Below are 16,912 nucleotides of genomic sequence, written 5' to 3' on the forward strand. Positions count from 1 at the left end.
TCTCAATTTTTTTCTCTTTTAGCCAGTCTTTGAGAAGTTTTAATGCCCATTCTGTATTTTTTTGTGTGTTGGCTTCGTAGCTGTCATGCTCTATTTTGTCAAGTTCAGTCTCAGTAAGCTCTCTGTGTCTTGTCGTTGTTCGTTCTTCTATCCACTTTTTAAATGTTTTGTTTTTTCCCTACATGTTAAAATTAATGTCAAAATGTTCCATTCTTAGTTGTGGTTGTCCAGTGTTTGTCACAAGATGGCGACAAACAGTAATCTTTATTGGCGCGGAGCGATTTTAATCATACAAGTAGTACCGGCTATGCGTTATTACTTTGGAGCGGTTATTATTTGAAAAGAACGAACCTGCAAATGTCTCAACTGACCAATCAGAATCAAGCATTCCAGAGAGATGTGTAATAATTTCTGATAACCGCACACCTAACTTGTCAAATGTTTTAAAAATAGGCACCAGAGCAATGTTTGTGGTAACAGTGGTATAAGAGGAATAATTGACTCGGGTCCTTCGAATTATTTGAAAATAATGCACAAGCGCAGTGTAACGGCACTCCGCTTCACATCATGCTGCATTGCACCTTGAGTGTGCATTATTTTCTTATAATTCAATGGCCCGTCTTCAATTACTCCTTACATATTTTCTCCAGACACTTCTTTGAAATAACTTTTAAGTGTCTTCTTTAAAACAAGACCAAAATTAGGCTTCTAGACCAAAAAATGCCAGAGTTATATTAATTCGAAGGGTCACCCTTTCACCCCCACTCAAAAAAGGCTGTGTCAGGTAAAGGGTTAAAATTGCAGTTTCAATGCAGCTTCAAAGGGCTCTAAACGATCACAACTGAGGCGTAAGGGTCTTATCTAGCAAAACGTTCATCATTTAAAAAAAAAAGATTTACTGTTTAACTACTTTTGCACTACCTTGCGATGCACCAGCGTGACCTTACAACATATTACGTAATAACGTCAAAAGGTCATGCATGACGTATCCGAAACTACCTCTCCAGTGTTTACAAGTGTGGAGAAAGAGGATTGTTCCAACATTGTTGTATGTTGAATGATACTAATTAATGTCTTTGTGTCAGTTTATTGTTTAAAATGGTGTGCAAGTGTGCGTAATGCGTGACCTTTCTTCATGATTACGTAATATGTAAGGACGTGCAGGGGCATCACACGGCTAGTGCAATACGAGAAGTTGTGGTTTAAAAGTGCTTTTTTGCAAAAATGATGATTGTTTAGCTAAATTAGACTCCGGTTGCATTGAAACTGCAATTTTAAACTGCTTTGAAACTGTAAACTATTGAGGTACACCAAAATCCACTATATTGAGAAAAAAATATTTTCAACTGAACAAAGAAAGACATAAACATCTTGTATGACATGGGGGAGAGTAAATTAGCTGGATTTTTATGAAAGTGGAGTAATCCTTTAAGGAATGACACAAATGGAATATAATTTCCAATTTCCTATCCCAGTAATATGATTTTGGTAGTGAAGGATGATTCAGAAAAAGACAATATGGCATACTTTACTGAGACAGCATCACCCACCATTTCTTACAACACAACAACAACTTTTCGGCGGTTCACAGAAAACCTCTGCAACCTGTATTTTGGTACTGATGTCTGAATGATATCTTACTGGTAAAAAAGTAACATTGTTGAACTGTTCTGTCATTTCAAAAATCATTTGTCATTCCAGAGCTACAATACGCATACATTGAAGACATACAATAAACACCCTCTGTGAAAATAGTGCATCAAAGAAATGTAATTTGTGCATGATTGTAGATAATCTGTGCTTTCGGGTTTATTGCCTTTTTCGACATAACGCCAGTGTGGAACTATGCACATCTTCCCTAAAATATCTGTCACCCAGGATCTGTCGAAGGAAAGTACTATACAGTCTTTCAAACTCACATGATTGTACGAGGCAGCCAGTTGAAGACAAGAGAGCACCTTCAGTCAGTCACGAAAGAATGCCGTCTCGAACTAAAACCTAACTTAAGTAATGTGCCCTTGACATTCACGGCATCTGGTGAGCATACAGGATGATGGGCATTACTTCTTAAGTGCTAAGTCTGAATACTTCTGCCTTCCAGAGATAGCACTTAATAATGGAGTACGGCAATAAAACTGGCAGGGTGAAAGCGAGTCATTGTGGTTCTTTCTATCTTCCCAGTTTCAGACAGTATGTATTTTTAAGCATACGGTGCTTTTAGTAAGCATTCAATTATAGCAGAGTGACACTGCTAGAATAGCCTTACACGAATGCGCTTTATCTGAGTGGCGGTAGTTTCAATTTGACGGACAAACACACTGTACAATCACTATACTTAAGAAGAAGACCTCACTAAACACCACACACGGTGACAGTGAGATCTGGAGGTGGCTCCTTACCGTATTCTCTGTGAAATTGTAATCCAGGGAGTACTGTAATTTGCCAAGTTTCTCGTCCTCCTTTGGCTCCACCTCTTTTTCTGTATCCGTCAGCCCTGTTTCAGCATCATCCTCATCCTTAAAGGCCTGAAGGAAACACCCACGAACAGTCAGTCCCGTTGGCCCAACGCTGGCGTCGCCCGATTGCCCTCGCCAGAGCGCCGGGCCCGCCCTGGACCAGCCTGCTCTTCAACCGCACCTCTACTGGGGAGGGGGGCAAGCACTAAAACACCACAGCGATTAAAAACATGACATGCTCGGTGATGCACTAGACTTGGGCGATGAACCCCCCCATTCTGCCCTGTGATTTGCTATCTTGGCTAAAATGAGTGCAAGCATTACAGGTTGGTGGGAGGAACTAGATGAGATGTTCTTGAGAAATACATCGTACGATTCCTTTCATGTTATTTCAGGCAGAACAGTCTCTGGCATCAACAAATCAGTGGGGAAATGCTGTGGATGGTGTGCCCTAGATAGCCTAAGATTCAGTGGCGATTGTGCGTAAATGTTGAGGGAGGTTTTTCATTGCTTGGAAGGCATGCGATTGTCGAGGCAAACTCAGTTCTCAGTTCATTCACTATGCAAAAAGTCGCCTTTCGAAAGGGCAGTCTCGCTCATTATTGAAACATGCAGGGCATTCACGTTCTCAAGAAGAGTGCTTGCGTAAAGACCCTCATTCTCTGTGACGTGATCTTCCACAGTGTCATGACCCTTAGTTATTGGTGATATAACCACCACGCTCATGGAAGCTGTAAGCATCATGCCAGCTAAAGGTGTTGGTGGGAGGGGTTGTAATGTGTTGGGGGCCTGTCTTTTTAGTTGTCGGGTTGCTAGTGTGAAAGCATAAGGATGAACAAAATTGATTTCTCTTTTGAGGATCAGACTGCACTTGCAAGTGCATTTAGTAAACAGTCACTACTACAACTCAATAAGCTTTTAAACCTGCTTGCTTATTCTTCCCTGCTAAAAAACTAAATGGACCAGCATTCATTTTTTACATTTTAGACTAGTTTAGTTATGTTTTGGTGATTGCTCCAATGGTTTACCATACTGTTCACATACCGAAGCTGGTAACCAGCTGGTTGTCAATTAAGGTCTTTGTGATTAAGCTACATACAAACCAAAATACCAAGTTTTGGCGATCTAGATCTGAAATCAACACAAGCTGGTCTTTTCAGCAGGGCTGTAATCAATTTAAGAAGGTCATTGAGTTCCTTTAGAAGTGTAATGATAAACAATAGGGTGTTTCTTCAGTATCAAGTGTCCTTTATTGATGCCCTTTCTGTCTGATGTTTCATAAACATGTCTGCCAATTCAAGATCAGTCTGGTCATTGCGTCTGAAAATTGGTCCTTGAACAAATTTGTTCTACTAATGAGCTGGGTGCTTTTCTTCTTTAGGACGTTTTTCAAAGTTCAACCAATAATTTGTTAGCCAAGGGCAGTCAAAAAGAAAGTATCACCAGTAGCTACAGTTGTACTTTGACAATCACCTCAAAGACCGCGAATCTGCATCTTTGAACTGGGAATTTTCCCTCAATTTTATGAGATGTATGCATACAAAGAGAAATCAATGTGGTTCAACCTTGCTGAAGCGTACCCAAGTGCATTTTCTTTTTTCATATATATGTGTATACAGACAGTTACACACATATATATTGCAGAAACATGTACTTTATGCATAGTAACATATATTTTACTCTACTAGAGTAAACCTGTTTTCAAGAGGCTATTAAAAGTCATTGCAGCAGGCTAAACAAGATCCAACAGCAATTGGGAACCTACCGCCAGTGGCAATCCCGAAAAGTCATCAGACAAAACATAGATAAGGAGGACATGGAAGGAAGAGACACAAATTAAAACAACCACACACAGGTGACCACATGAGTCTGGGCACACCAGGAGAAATGACTACTGAGAAGCTCAAAGCTCCTTCTGTTGACAGTAAGACAATGTTGCGGTGTTGTTCATGTACGTACTTTTTAATGGTTGTGTGTCAATATATTTGGCTAAAAGTTAACAATGAATTTGACCCTAGCATGTCAAGCAAATTTGGGGATGCAAAAAACATCTAATAACAGCTTAAGGTGGTTTGCTGGTACAATTTAGCTGGTTTCCCAATCTGGCCAAGTTGGTGTCTAGCTGGCTAGCAATTTCTGGTCAGCCTTTTGTCTGGGAGATCAGCTGACCAGCTGGATAGTGAAGTATTTTTACTTAGGACCTGTTTACACGTACATGGTTATTTTGAAAAACTGAGACATTTCCCTTAGTTTGCGTCCTTCGTTTACACGCAAACAGAGAACTCGCCTCTGAAAACGATTCTTTCTAAAAACTCCGGCCATTTTTAAAATTTTCGTTTGCACGGTTGCCTGTAAACTGAGACAATTGGAAGTTTAGGTAGCCAACATTACAGTATGCGCCAGAGCTCGCACCTACGCCAAAAGTGTGACCTTGTTCAAAAGAGGAACAGGAAGTGATTCGTTGCTGTTTTCGGGATTCTGATTGGCTTACGTGGGCTTGAGCTTCTTGTTACACCATATATACACGGGTACGTGTCAATGAACAATTTTCTGAAAACTGACATGTATGCACAAAGTTATTTTTGAAACCGGAGAGGATGAAATGTCCTTTTATGAAAATAGCCGCCCACGTGTAGATGTAGTCTTAAGTACATTTTAAGTATCCGAATGCTTTTTTTTGGAAAACTTAATGCTGCAACTTAATACTTAAGAAGTACTTTCTTACTTTTATTAAAGTAAAACTTTTACTTGAGTAAAGGTAAGAAAATACATTAGTAGATTTTTTTATGTATTTGAGTATTAAAAATTCATCAAAAAATCAAATATCAAAAAATTACTTGTATTTATGAAATGCAATGTAGTAAAAAGTATGATATTAAGCTTTGGAATGTAGTCAAGCAAATGTTTTCCAAGGAAAAACACTGATAAAGTTCAGATACTTGAAAATGCACTTGAGTAGATTAAAAATACTCTCTGTCTAAAGCCCCTGAAAACGGACTAGCTAGTTTGATCAGGTTAACAGACCAGCTACCCACCATAAGCATGTTTTTTTCAGCTTGGTAAAATATTGATTATATAGATTTTACTGCAAGTAGCTTAAGGCTTTTACTGGTTGCCATGATGAACTGACTGAAATTTTGCTGTGGATTACAAAGCAACATAATGGGGCGGTTTCCCGGACAGGGTTAAGATTAATCCAGGACAGGCTTTAGTTAAATTAGTACATTTAAGTAGTTTTTACAAAAACAATACTGGTGTGCATCTTATGGTAAAACAATTGTAATGATATATGTTAATTAAGGCAGCTCCAACATGCATTTTATTTTATAAGCCCTGTCCGGGAAACCGCCCCAATAAAGCTGCTTCTGTATTTTTATTTTCGCCAGCAGCTGGTTAGCTTGTGATTTTCGCACAGAATACAAGATGACGCTGATAAACTGTGACAGTCTGCAATGGCGTGTTACGTCTTTAAAGAGAGTTGTTAATTTTGTGCGTCAGCTCTGCTTCACTTCGCTTTGTGCTCGAAAATCAATGTCTTTAATTTGGGGATCTGAGTGGTCCTGGCATGAACTCAAAGCTTGCGTCCTTACACTGCGAATTAAGTTGACTTTGTCAATTATTCCGTTAGAAGCGCACTATTGCGAGCTTGTTAATACAATTAGCATGCTAACTAGGGTTAAAGTGCCAGTGTTCCATATAATTTGTGTGGGGAAAAGTGAGCTGCATTAATGTTCCTTCTCCCATTGTTATAATTAGCTACTGTCATTTCTCTGGGTTGATACCACATCATAGCACAATAAATCATATGCAGCGCTACAAAGACTGTAAATTAAGCTAAATGCAAGAAAAACAGAAAAACTCAATACTTTAATGAACCGTTAACAAGCCCAGGTTTTCAGTCCTGCAATTAAAGTCAGCTGTGAAACAACATGATCAACAGATGACTCAATCTAGATTAAGTTTCTTTATAAATACTCTACTTGGCATCGTACTATAGTATAATAATACTCGAGACAATGAATATTACATGCAACTGCTTATACAAGGCTTATACGAAAGTACTAGCAAAAGTGTTTTTACCTCGGTTTTGATACCGTCTTTGACGTCCTTCATGTTGATGGCATTCTTGCCTTTGTCTTTTCCCTTTTTCTTGTTCTTCTTCTTGAAGATCCACTTTTTGCAGACACAGAAGCAGCAGGAAACAACTAGTACAACAGCGACGAACGCAATGGCGACGATGGCCCATGATGGCACTGTGCAGATGAAAATACACAGACAACCTTATGTCAAAGTGTGACAAACTTATGTAAAATATGCTCACGCATCTAACAAAAGATAATAAAAATTTGTATCAACATCAACATTTAAACTTGTTTTTATGAATTATGGCCACTTATCATACCTTATCAAAAAATATATATATATATCGTCGCTGTCCGATAAAAACCACGTATGTCCATTTTGCAGATTTTGAGATTTTTCGACGAATTGAATGCCCAGGTTCATTTCCGTATACAGTATGCTTCACATATCTAAATGGTCAATGAAAAGTTGTGAAATCATGTCATCTGATTTTCACGTATATCCATTTGGTGTCAAAGCTGTCAATCACGCCGCATATCTCCCGCCCTGTGGAAGCATCTCGCCGGTCTCGTGAAGTTTCATCGAAGCTCAGCACTGGATAGCCGAATAAACATAGCCTGGTGAGACAATGACTTTCCTTCATCGAGGTAAACGTTTCCCCCCTGACGCCAGACGTACATCTAGGAGTGACAAAATTACGGTAGGACTGTGCAAACAAAGTATCTGCTAGCATTACCATGTCAGTGTATTGATTCATTGTCCCTTCATAGTTTGCAAGAGACATTTAATAAATGTATAATTAATATAAAATAAACTAAGCGTATTTAATAAACTAAGACGTAGGCTATTTAATAAACTGAGCGTATTCATGTCAATATGAAACGCGACTTGGCCATTCTAATGAATGATCGGAAGGACGCGTATCGACCACCGTTACTGTAAAATATGCACGTATGTCAATTTAAACTCAATTTTGGTCAAATGTGGATTATATCATTACACTGGCAAGAATATGGCTACATGTAAAGATGCCGTACCAAGTATGACAACGCTACATTCAACTGCTTTTGAAATATGGTGTTTTTTTCACTTCCTGAAAAGTAACCGTTTGGACATACGTGAGTTTCATCGGGCAGCGACGATATAGGATATATGTTGATTTGATATCATTTTTATAGTGTGGATATAGTTACGTGGAAAGGGTACCAAGATAAGCACCAAGAGGACTTGGACTGAATTATAAATCCCATAGATGTATTTCAAACTTTTTTTCAGATTGCTTGAGCTGTTTTTTAAAGAACATAGAAACTAGACAGCCAAGAAGTTAAATGACAGCAAGATTCAGTCTGTTGGTTGTTATTTGATCAGTCGCTGTAGTAGACCTTCATTTTTGCAGCCCAGTCGCTCAGGATTAAGAATCCTCTCTCAGAAAGAGATGCCCAAACGCTCTGGTAAGCGTAATCGGCCAATTTAGTTTCAGAGACAGGAGGACATTCAACACATACTACAGTATTTGATCAAAGAAGATTTGATGTTTTGAGTTTAGGATTGTTAAAGCAACCATGCTCACTTTATGAAGTACTGCGACTTTACACATTTCATTGAATTGTCTGTGCTATAAACCAACCATGCAACTTGTGTGTTTTCTAAGAAATTTGATCTCTGCTGAGGATTTGTCCTTCAGGAGCAGGAATTAGAGAAGCTTATTTTTTTAATTCAGAACTCCATGTTAAGACTCTGATGATATCCTTTAATAGTCCCCATATTAGCAAATAAATCAAAAACATATGTAAACAAAATGCTTGTCGTTTAAAAGGGGTAATAGCATGAAAATCAGATTTTCCATATTTAAGTGCTATAATTGGGTCCCCAGTGCTTCTATCAACCTAGAAAATGTAAAAAAGATCAACCCAGTAACTTTGTTTGGGTAAGCCATTCTTTGCAAGCAAGTATGAGAAAAATTAGGTGGTTCAGATTTCGCCTGTTTTGTGAGTTAGGTAGCAAGGCCAATTACAATAATACCGCCCCTTAATCTGCACTATCCAACCACGGCACTGCCATTTAGAGATAAAAAGTTATTGACAGCACAATTAAGTTCAATTGCAACAAACCACCATCATTGTGATCAGTGTTTGCATTTCATCAGCTCATTTGCATTTTAAAGGACACACCCAAAATGGAACACTTTTGCTCAGTCCTACAAAGTGGCATTTAACATGCTATAATAAATTATCTGTGGGGTATTTTGAGATAAACCTACACATACACACACTGGGGAAACCAAATATTTATTTTACATAAAAAAAAACTCATTATATGAACCCTTTAAAGAGTGACTGGAGTATCTTTGCCTTTTTTTGTTAGTTGAAAGGACAGTGTTGGGTGCAAAGGACCTTCAAATGGAAATCAATTTTTGGTTGCCATGAGCGCACTGACACTGGCACTATACCTCGGCGCACTAACCACAGGGCTATTGGCATAGACGTGAGTGGATTATCTTATATACAGTATGATGTGTGTAATGACCATTGGACCACTGGTCTTCACAAAACCTTCAAAAAAAATAGGTACAGAAATACATTTAAAGTACAGTAACATACAGTTTAATTGCAAGACAGAACTGTGTACACTTCACTTCAGTCATCATTATTACCCGTGTAGCAAAAACAACATTCTGAACTCTGAAGTGAGGCACTTTTAAAGGGAAAAAACACAATTTCTCATCTGTTCATGGTTTTATAAATATAGCTGAAGACTCGAGCGAGTGTTGTCAAGGGAGAACAATGGAGGTTCTGCACTCCTCAGCTATTCGACAAGATTAACAGCCTCCTGCCAAGAGAACGAGTGACGCCTCTAAACAGCAGAACTAAAACTGCACGAGCCTACAGAGCGTGAGCACAGAGCTGAACCTCAGCTTCCTCCCCAAATCAACATTTGCTGGGAATAATTGGTAGACATGGCACAAGAATTCGCCATTCAGAGACTCATGTACAGCAATTACTGCTTTGCACAAAGCGCAACAAACACCTGACGAACGAGCGCCAACTTCCGGGAAAATGCACGGGCAGGTTTTCTCTAAAAAGAAGCCAATTACCCCTCCAGATTTTAATGTGTTTTCTTTAGCATTTTGGTTAAAAATCGACTTTTTATGACAATAGCCTGTTACATTTTTTTAAAGACACAGCAGTTGGCATTTAGAAAACATCCAACCCTAGGTTTCATTTCCAAACATCCTCATTTAAAAAAATCTTTTGTTTCTATTGTCATGCTGTGAAGACTCCAAATTTGATTTTGCAGGAGAGAAACATTACAAGTCCATGTTAGCATCTCTCTCCTCCCAGGAGGGTTAGACCTGCTAAAGCAGGACACGTTTTTTACAGCAATGTCCAAAGAGAGAGGAAAGAAAAATAGCGAATGAGAGAGAGAGAGAGAGAAATCAATGGGCTGTTGACAAAATCGATAAGTACTTTCCCTTGAGGAAAAACAGTGAGTGATAGTCTAAAGTAAGTTTAGGATCAGCAGCCCACGGCCTTGACTTGACTGGGGAGGGGGTTATAGAGGTGACAATCTATAAACCTATTTTGTCTTTGTTTTTTCCAGCTTAACGCTCTTTACCAAACTGCTTCATCATATCAATTTCTTAAAAATGCTGACCTATGAGCTAAATGACCTTACTCAGTCAAAGATATCAAGGTTATATTTACAGATGGGTTTTTATATGCAAGGTCACATTTGGTGCTTTCACAATTTAGATCTTAAAAATAATAAAACTCTTTAAATTACTTGTGCCATACACAACTACTTAAGCTAAAGTAACATGAGTTAAAGTCAACATAAAATCAGCCCTTTACTATTTTAATCCTCAGTCCTGGTGTTATTGTTCATGATTTCCAGGAGAACATTATTGTAAATAAATAAATAAAATGCATGCTCACCAATCTCTCACTGAGCTTTCAAAAAGCTTTTTCCAAAGCCCAGGCATTTCACCATTTTCAAAAAGAGGCGAATCTGTCAGCTATCTTAAAGGCCACTCTTGTTGGTCAGATGCCCCATCTTCTCTAAAAGCTTGCGGCTTAGACCATAATTGCTCCTGAAGCTTGCCTAGCATCAGACCTCTGACTCACGCCTGTTAAAACCATCTCTCCAGCCTACACGCTCTTTTTCCCCAACACTGACCTGCGTATCAGCACGCTGGGGGAATAAAGGGCTCTTTTCATCTCGGTGGCTCTACCGAGGCAAACTCGGTCAGGCGGGACTCAAACCACACAAAGCATTGAGCCGTCCTCTGCTCTCACCTGTCAGAGCTTCATCAGTATGCTTGGACGACTATCATTTAATAGATGTGTCTCAATGACAGCAAGCTTATATTGAAAAGGCACATATTATGCAAAATCCACTTTTACAAGGTGTATGGACATAAATGTGTGTTGGCGGTTGGCACCCTACAATGAAAAAAAATCCACCCTCTACTTCTTTATTTAATCCCCAATGGACTCTATGCAAGCTTAACTTCTGCATTTGACTCAAGGCTGCTCTTCAGGTACAGAAATCAAATCAAATGAATAATAACATTGTCTTTATTGATAAATTAAATATAATTATTATTTTTTAGAGCTACAGGAGGGATTTTCTCTTTGTCTTGGGTTCTTTGATTAAGATTAATGACACAGACTTAAGTAGGTTAACTGAGGTTACTGTCTCTTTAAGACCAAATAAGCACAGACTGGTTTCTGACTCTAATCTATTCACTAAAGACAAACTAATGTTTTTATTAGAAAAAAAGTGTAGCGATAATTTAGTTTGTAACTAAGGTTGTCTCTCCATATGTGCACTTAAACACGCGCACACAGACGTAGGGCGAATTCCAAACGGCGCAGCATAAACGGTCGTTCCACATAAAAATGTTACGTTGTTTTTCATTGCTCTATTCGCCAAATGTATTTTAATGGACTACAATATGAGACACCGAAGCGCAACTCTCTCTAAAGTTTACACATCAATAGTAGTTCTGATGTTTGAAGGGAATATGGATGATCACGTCTGACTGGAGCTGGACCAGACACATTCAACCACATGTGCGTCTGTGCGTACAGAAAGCTGCTCACTTTAATGCCTTTTTGTGATTAAATTGTTGCAAGCCTTTGAAACATTTGCAAATAATAAACTTTTTGGGAGGAGAACTGGAGATGCCCTCGAGGCAGTGGGCGGAGAGGCACACCTCTGCATGAACGAACCAGCACCAATGACGCGCTGAGGATGAGCAGATGTGTGTCTTTGGACTGGCTGGATCTTGCAGTGAGGGAGGGAACTAACTAAATGAAAATGAGGAAGTAAAAAAAGTCCAACAATAGTGACGAAGGGTGAGGGAGTGGTCTGGAGGAGTCCCCAGGAACCCCCTGGGGACAGACGACAGTGACGACACTTGAGGACTGATCCAGGGATGAGCGAGAAGCGAGGCCACTGGTCCGAAGGGCCGAGGCGACCTCAAGGTCTCGGGGAGGAGAACTGGAGACGCCCCCGAGACAGTGGGTGTCGCTGCGACCACTGATGTGGCTTTGGACTGGCTGGATCTTGCAGTGAGGGAGGGAAAGGGCGCCCGGGTGGAACCGGTGACGCTAACTGACTCAGATGAGGAAGGGGTGGGCTGGGTGGGACCAGCTGCGACGACCAGGGAAGGCACAGTCCGAGCCGATGTTGAATACCCCAGGTACTGTTATTGGCTCACCCTCAGCGGCGTGGAGGTGGACGTCTTCCTCGACATCCCTTGCAGCTCCCACATTGAAACACAGGAAACTCCATTCACGCAACCTGGTCAGGGGGAACATCCGGGGTCTCTGCGACGCTGGGCTCAGGGGATAGATCTGTCTCGCAGGTCAGACTGCCGGGTTCTGCGCCTGCGGTGGGCAAGAGTTCTGTGGAGGGTGAGGGCCGTCTGATGCCTGGGGATGGAGTGAGGCTGGCGACAGAATTCTGGATGTTATGCGTGCATACTGAAGAGGGAGGTAAGGGAATCCAGACAGAACCGGTGGCACAATCGGGCTGCGAAGAGAAAGGGGTATGCTGGAGGGGGGACCAGCTGCGAAGACGGGGAGAGGTCAGTATGCAACGCACAGTCCAAGTCCTCACTCCATCATGGTGGCGAAATGTCCATCGGACCGTCCTTAGCAATCAGACAGTCTTCCTGGTCCAGACCAGGAAAACAAAACCTAAACGTGACTAAAAACTAAACTGAGTTTGCGGAAACAAAAAACCCTAATCTGTTTCGTTTCGGTCGATCAATCTGTCACAGTTCTCCATTACATAAACTAACTAAATGACAACAAGGAAGATTGGATACAAAATAGGGGTGAAACTAACTAAGGGAAACACAAATGAACAATGATGAGAATAAACACAAAGTAACCAAAACCCTTACAGGAAGAACTAAAACTTAAAATGTTAATTAGATTAAAACTATTTTGCATCAGATGCGAAACAATTCTGACACTTTTTTAATGATAGCTCAGGAAGAAATATGTTTAATACAACGACGCAGCTTGAATCTGATAAAATTGACTGGTGTGATGAGTACATTAGCTGTCTTTTTAATCTAGAACAGTTTGCAGTTGCAATTAGATAAAAAAATAAATAAAATATCTTTCATATGAAGCTTACGTGTTAAGAAGTGAAATTGCATTGCCTGTGCGCTAATACATGCAAATAAACCTACTATCAAACAGTAATGAACCCAAGTGCTTATCTTCTTCATCAAGCAAATGTCCTGTTCTGAAAGACACTTTTGTGTTTCTTAATTAAAACAACCCGAGACCCAGAAAGCAATAGAAACATTTTCTAATTAACTCTATTGTGTGTCTATTGTCCTTTGGGAGTGCGGAGCAAGCATGTGCTCTTCAACTTCAAGTAGCTATCTCTTGTTCTGCATGCACACACACAAACTCTCAGCAGGGAGAACAAAATGAGGTTTCGAAACAAGATCCGACTGCACGGCCAATCGGAGAAAAGCTTGATTCAAATCCGGTGCCACTGTGGTGCACAATTCCAAACCTAATGCAGCTTGGAACAATAAATCAACTGCTGGTGGATGCCAACAAATAAAATCTGTCGTGTTGCTGCTGGTTTCATGGATACAACTGGCCCTTCCTGACCCCAATGATTTGAGTATGTGAATATGATCTTGCATCCTTGTTCTGTGACAAAAGAATACAACATAAGACTTATGAGACTTGGCTTAGACTATAAATCTTACCAAGTTGCATTTGGCAAAGTCATGGCTGGGCACAGGGACCACAGTGACTTTAAGATTGGCATCTGAGATTTATTAAAACTTTGCCGAGAGCTTTGTATCACAGCATGCAATAAATAAAATGGAAGTAAAAAATGATATGCTTAAATGTCACAATAAATAAAAGGGTAAAATGGTAACCAGTCCATGTTTTCATTATATTAATCTGACATGCAACATCAATTGTATATTAATAAAAAAACCTCTCTCTCATTTACATGTAACACAACAACAGGAGTCAATTGGTCACCAGCAGTAGTGGCACCAAACTGAGATTCATTTTGGGTACCCTGGGGCTCATTATTCTGCTGTTAGTCTGATCTGAATGTAATGTTGGTGTCTCCGGCCAGCGAGGTTGTGTAGCCTCGCTAACGTGAAGCAAACAGTAACATGATCTATCTCCAGGGGGCACGGCACAGGGCCGAGTTACTCACTCTCACGCTTGTTAACACATGCCCGAACAAAATGAAAACTTGATGTCCTAACAGACGTGAATTGATTGAAAGAGCGCTGCGATTGTGAATGGTAGTGAGCTTATGGGCCAAGTAGGGGTAAAATGATCCATTGGTGTAATATACCACACACTGGCAACCCAAACTAATGTGTTGTGACAGCACACTGTTGGTCAATTAACCCTGGTACTAGAGCATGTTATACGGCATAAAAGAAAGACAACCCTGCTCTTTTAAAGATAGTGTCTACGTGTTTAAGAAAATTACTTGGTGATTTATGTTGTTTTATTTGCATCCAATAGAGGAGAGGTCATTTTTAGTGTCAATGTACAGCATAAAAATAAACGTAATATCATATAAGGGGTGGGAAATATTATATTGAAAGTTTCACTGATTTGTGTGATTTATGACATCATTACACTAGTAGATGATAATTTATTCACTCCTTCGATTTATTAAAAACAATATCTAATTCACAACCAGTGTTAACTTAGTTTGTTCAGTGTCACTAAAAGTCTCGTTAAGACACAAAACGTAGACACAGTCAGTGATGATGTATTACGGTCCTACTAAAAGAGCAAAAGTGTAAAAGTGAATGAGAACAATTCGTAAGATGAATTTAAAAAAGATTTGTTTATGAAGAAAACATTTCTATACCATATGAAAGAGCTGGTGTCTGTATCATTATGACAACTGACCTGTGCGATCTTGTCTGACATCCCTGTGCCATACAAATCACGAAACTGATGAAAGAAAATATTCGTAGGGAGAAAGAAAAAGGTGATAACGGTTCATGTGATATTGCAAGTAGATATCCACCCTCTCATATCCTTCACTGACAGGATTCAGATCAGATCGTATCTGTTGTTATTACAGACGCTGCTATGATGATCTGTGATGTATAAAGCATCTGAATACAGAGTGACAAGTAATGACAATCTGACTAAAAGTGGATAATGTGGTCAAAATATAATAAATAAACAAACAAACAAACAATCTTATTTTCAGTCTAATCTCTCTCTTATTCTTTTTGTAAGGATAATGTGTTTAGTGGAAAAAATTAATCCTTTCTTTTCCGTAATGCACTTTTAACGCGATTTAAATTAGATTCCAAAAGACCTTATGACGGGAAGCACACAAGCAAGGCAAGAGATGGGTTTTCATTTGTATTTGTTTACATAATTGAATTTTAAAGGAGCAGGGTGAATGAATTTGGTAACCTTCAGATGTCCTCTGGGATGGGGAGAAGGGAAAAGGAAGGAAAGGAAGATAGGATAAGGTTAAAGGTCAGCCGAATGGAAGGGCTATAGTGACTCCATCTGTCAGGCTGTTGGCTGACGCCGTGGTTGGCACTATTGTTCGGTTTGCCTCCTGTTGCCGACCACGACAGAGGCTTTATACCCATTGGCAAACACAATTATCACACTGCTCAACTCTGGTACATTTCACGAACATGGATGGAGGACTCACAACTCATTTATTTAGCACTGAAACAAATTATTTAAAAAAATAGTTTTCAGATTCATTCTACCGTGTAACCGAGAGCATTCGATTAATATTAGGGCTTTCAAAAGATTAATTGCGATTAATCACATACAAAATAAAAGTTTTCATTTGCCTAATTTTTTTGTATATGTATTGTATGTAATTATTATGTATATATGTAAATAAACACATACAAATTTTATTTATGTACAGTACTGTGCAAAAGTCTTTTGCCAGACTTGTTGTTTTAGCAAAGTTTTAATGTCCATCCATATTTATTAAGATACAAACAGAAAATACATCTTGAGCGTTTTTTTGAGCAGAATGAAGTAAAAAGACCTCCCAAATCAGTTTGCATTCTTAAATAGTTTTTAATACTATATAAACATTTCTTGTATTTTCTGGATTTATTCTGTATCTGCATGTGTGTGTGTGTATTTATATATACAAAATAATTACACACAGTGCACACACATATATTATGCAAAAACAAACTTTTATTTTAAATGCAATTAAACACAATACATTTTTCGACAGCCCTAGTTAATATCATTATCTCATTTTGACCGATGTGGTGTTTAGCAGATTTTGCATCTGAGCTCCTCATATGTTTTTAAGTTACTTTAAAGGTGACATAGAATGATTGAACAGAGTATTTATCCTTGTTCTGTGATGTGGCATGTAGACAACTAAATTTTGGTTGGGTCTGTAATGCCTTAGAAGCTTCCTTAAAACCTCTCTCAGAAAGCTACATTAGGGTGGGGGATTTTAAACGCGTGGTTTTTCACCTACTTGGCGTCCCTTTGGACGTAGCTGGCATCCTCATTATGAAATGCAAGCACTTGATGCTGATTGGCTGCCTTTGCTGCCACTCAAAAAGAATGTAAACTTCGCAGTCTTCAGAACACGGACAGACCAACATTTTACGGATAGAAGAGCACACCTCGAAACACTACTTGCATTTCGCCTTGAACTTCGTGAACATTGCTGCAATTTACTTCCTGTTGGTGGCGAGACGCCGGATGTATGCAAATAATTTTGAAGGGAAGGGAATTGAATGAGAGTGGGGGGGGGGGGCAGTGAGAACGTAATATGTATCCGTTGTTCAGATTGGGCCATTTCTGGCGGACATTTCTAAAGGAGGAATTTCTATG

At 39.4% G+C, this 16,912-nt stretch overlaps 1 protein-coding gene across 4 annotated transcripts in view; it reads right to left on the bottom strand.

Moving 5' to 3' along the window:
* Positions 1 to 16,912, bottom strand: part of syt1a (synaptotagmin Ia) — a 237,261-nt gene that overhangs the window by 23,755 nt on the left and 196,594 nt on the right. For 3 of the 4 annotated variants that reach the window (XM_065268419.2, XM_065268418.2, XM_065268420.2), the window contains 2 exons: positions 6,537 to 6,709; positions 2,400 to 2,525 (listed from right to left, as the gene is read on the bottom strand). In XM_065268419.2, coding sequence (XP_065124491.1) covers positions 2,400 to 2,525; positions 6,537 to 6,709 — 299 coding nt within the window. The remainder of the gene's footprint in view (positions 1 to 2,399; positions 2,526 to 6,536; positions 6,710 to 16,912) is intronic. The other variant, XM_065268421.2, reaches the window with a different exon arrangement.

The sequence above is a fragment of the Paramisgurnus dabryanus genome, chromosome 1 (genome assembly GCF_030506205.2).
Source record: "Paramisgurnus dabryanus chromosome 1, PD_genome_1.1, whole genome shotgun sequence".
NCBI lineage: Eukaryota > Metazoa > Chordata > Actinopteri > Cypriniformes > Cobitidae > Paramisgurnus > Paramisgurnus dabryanus.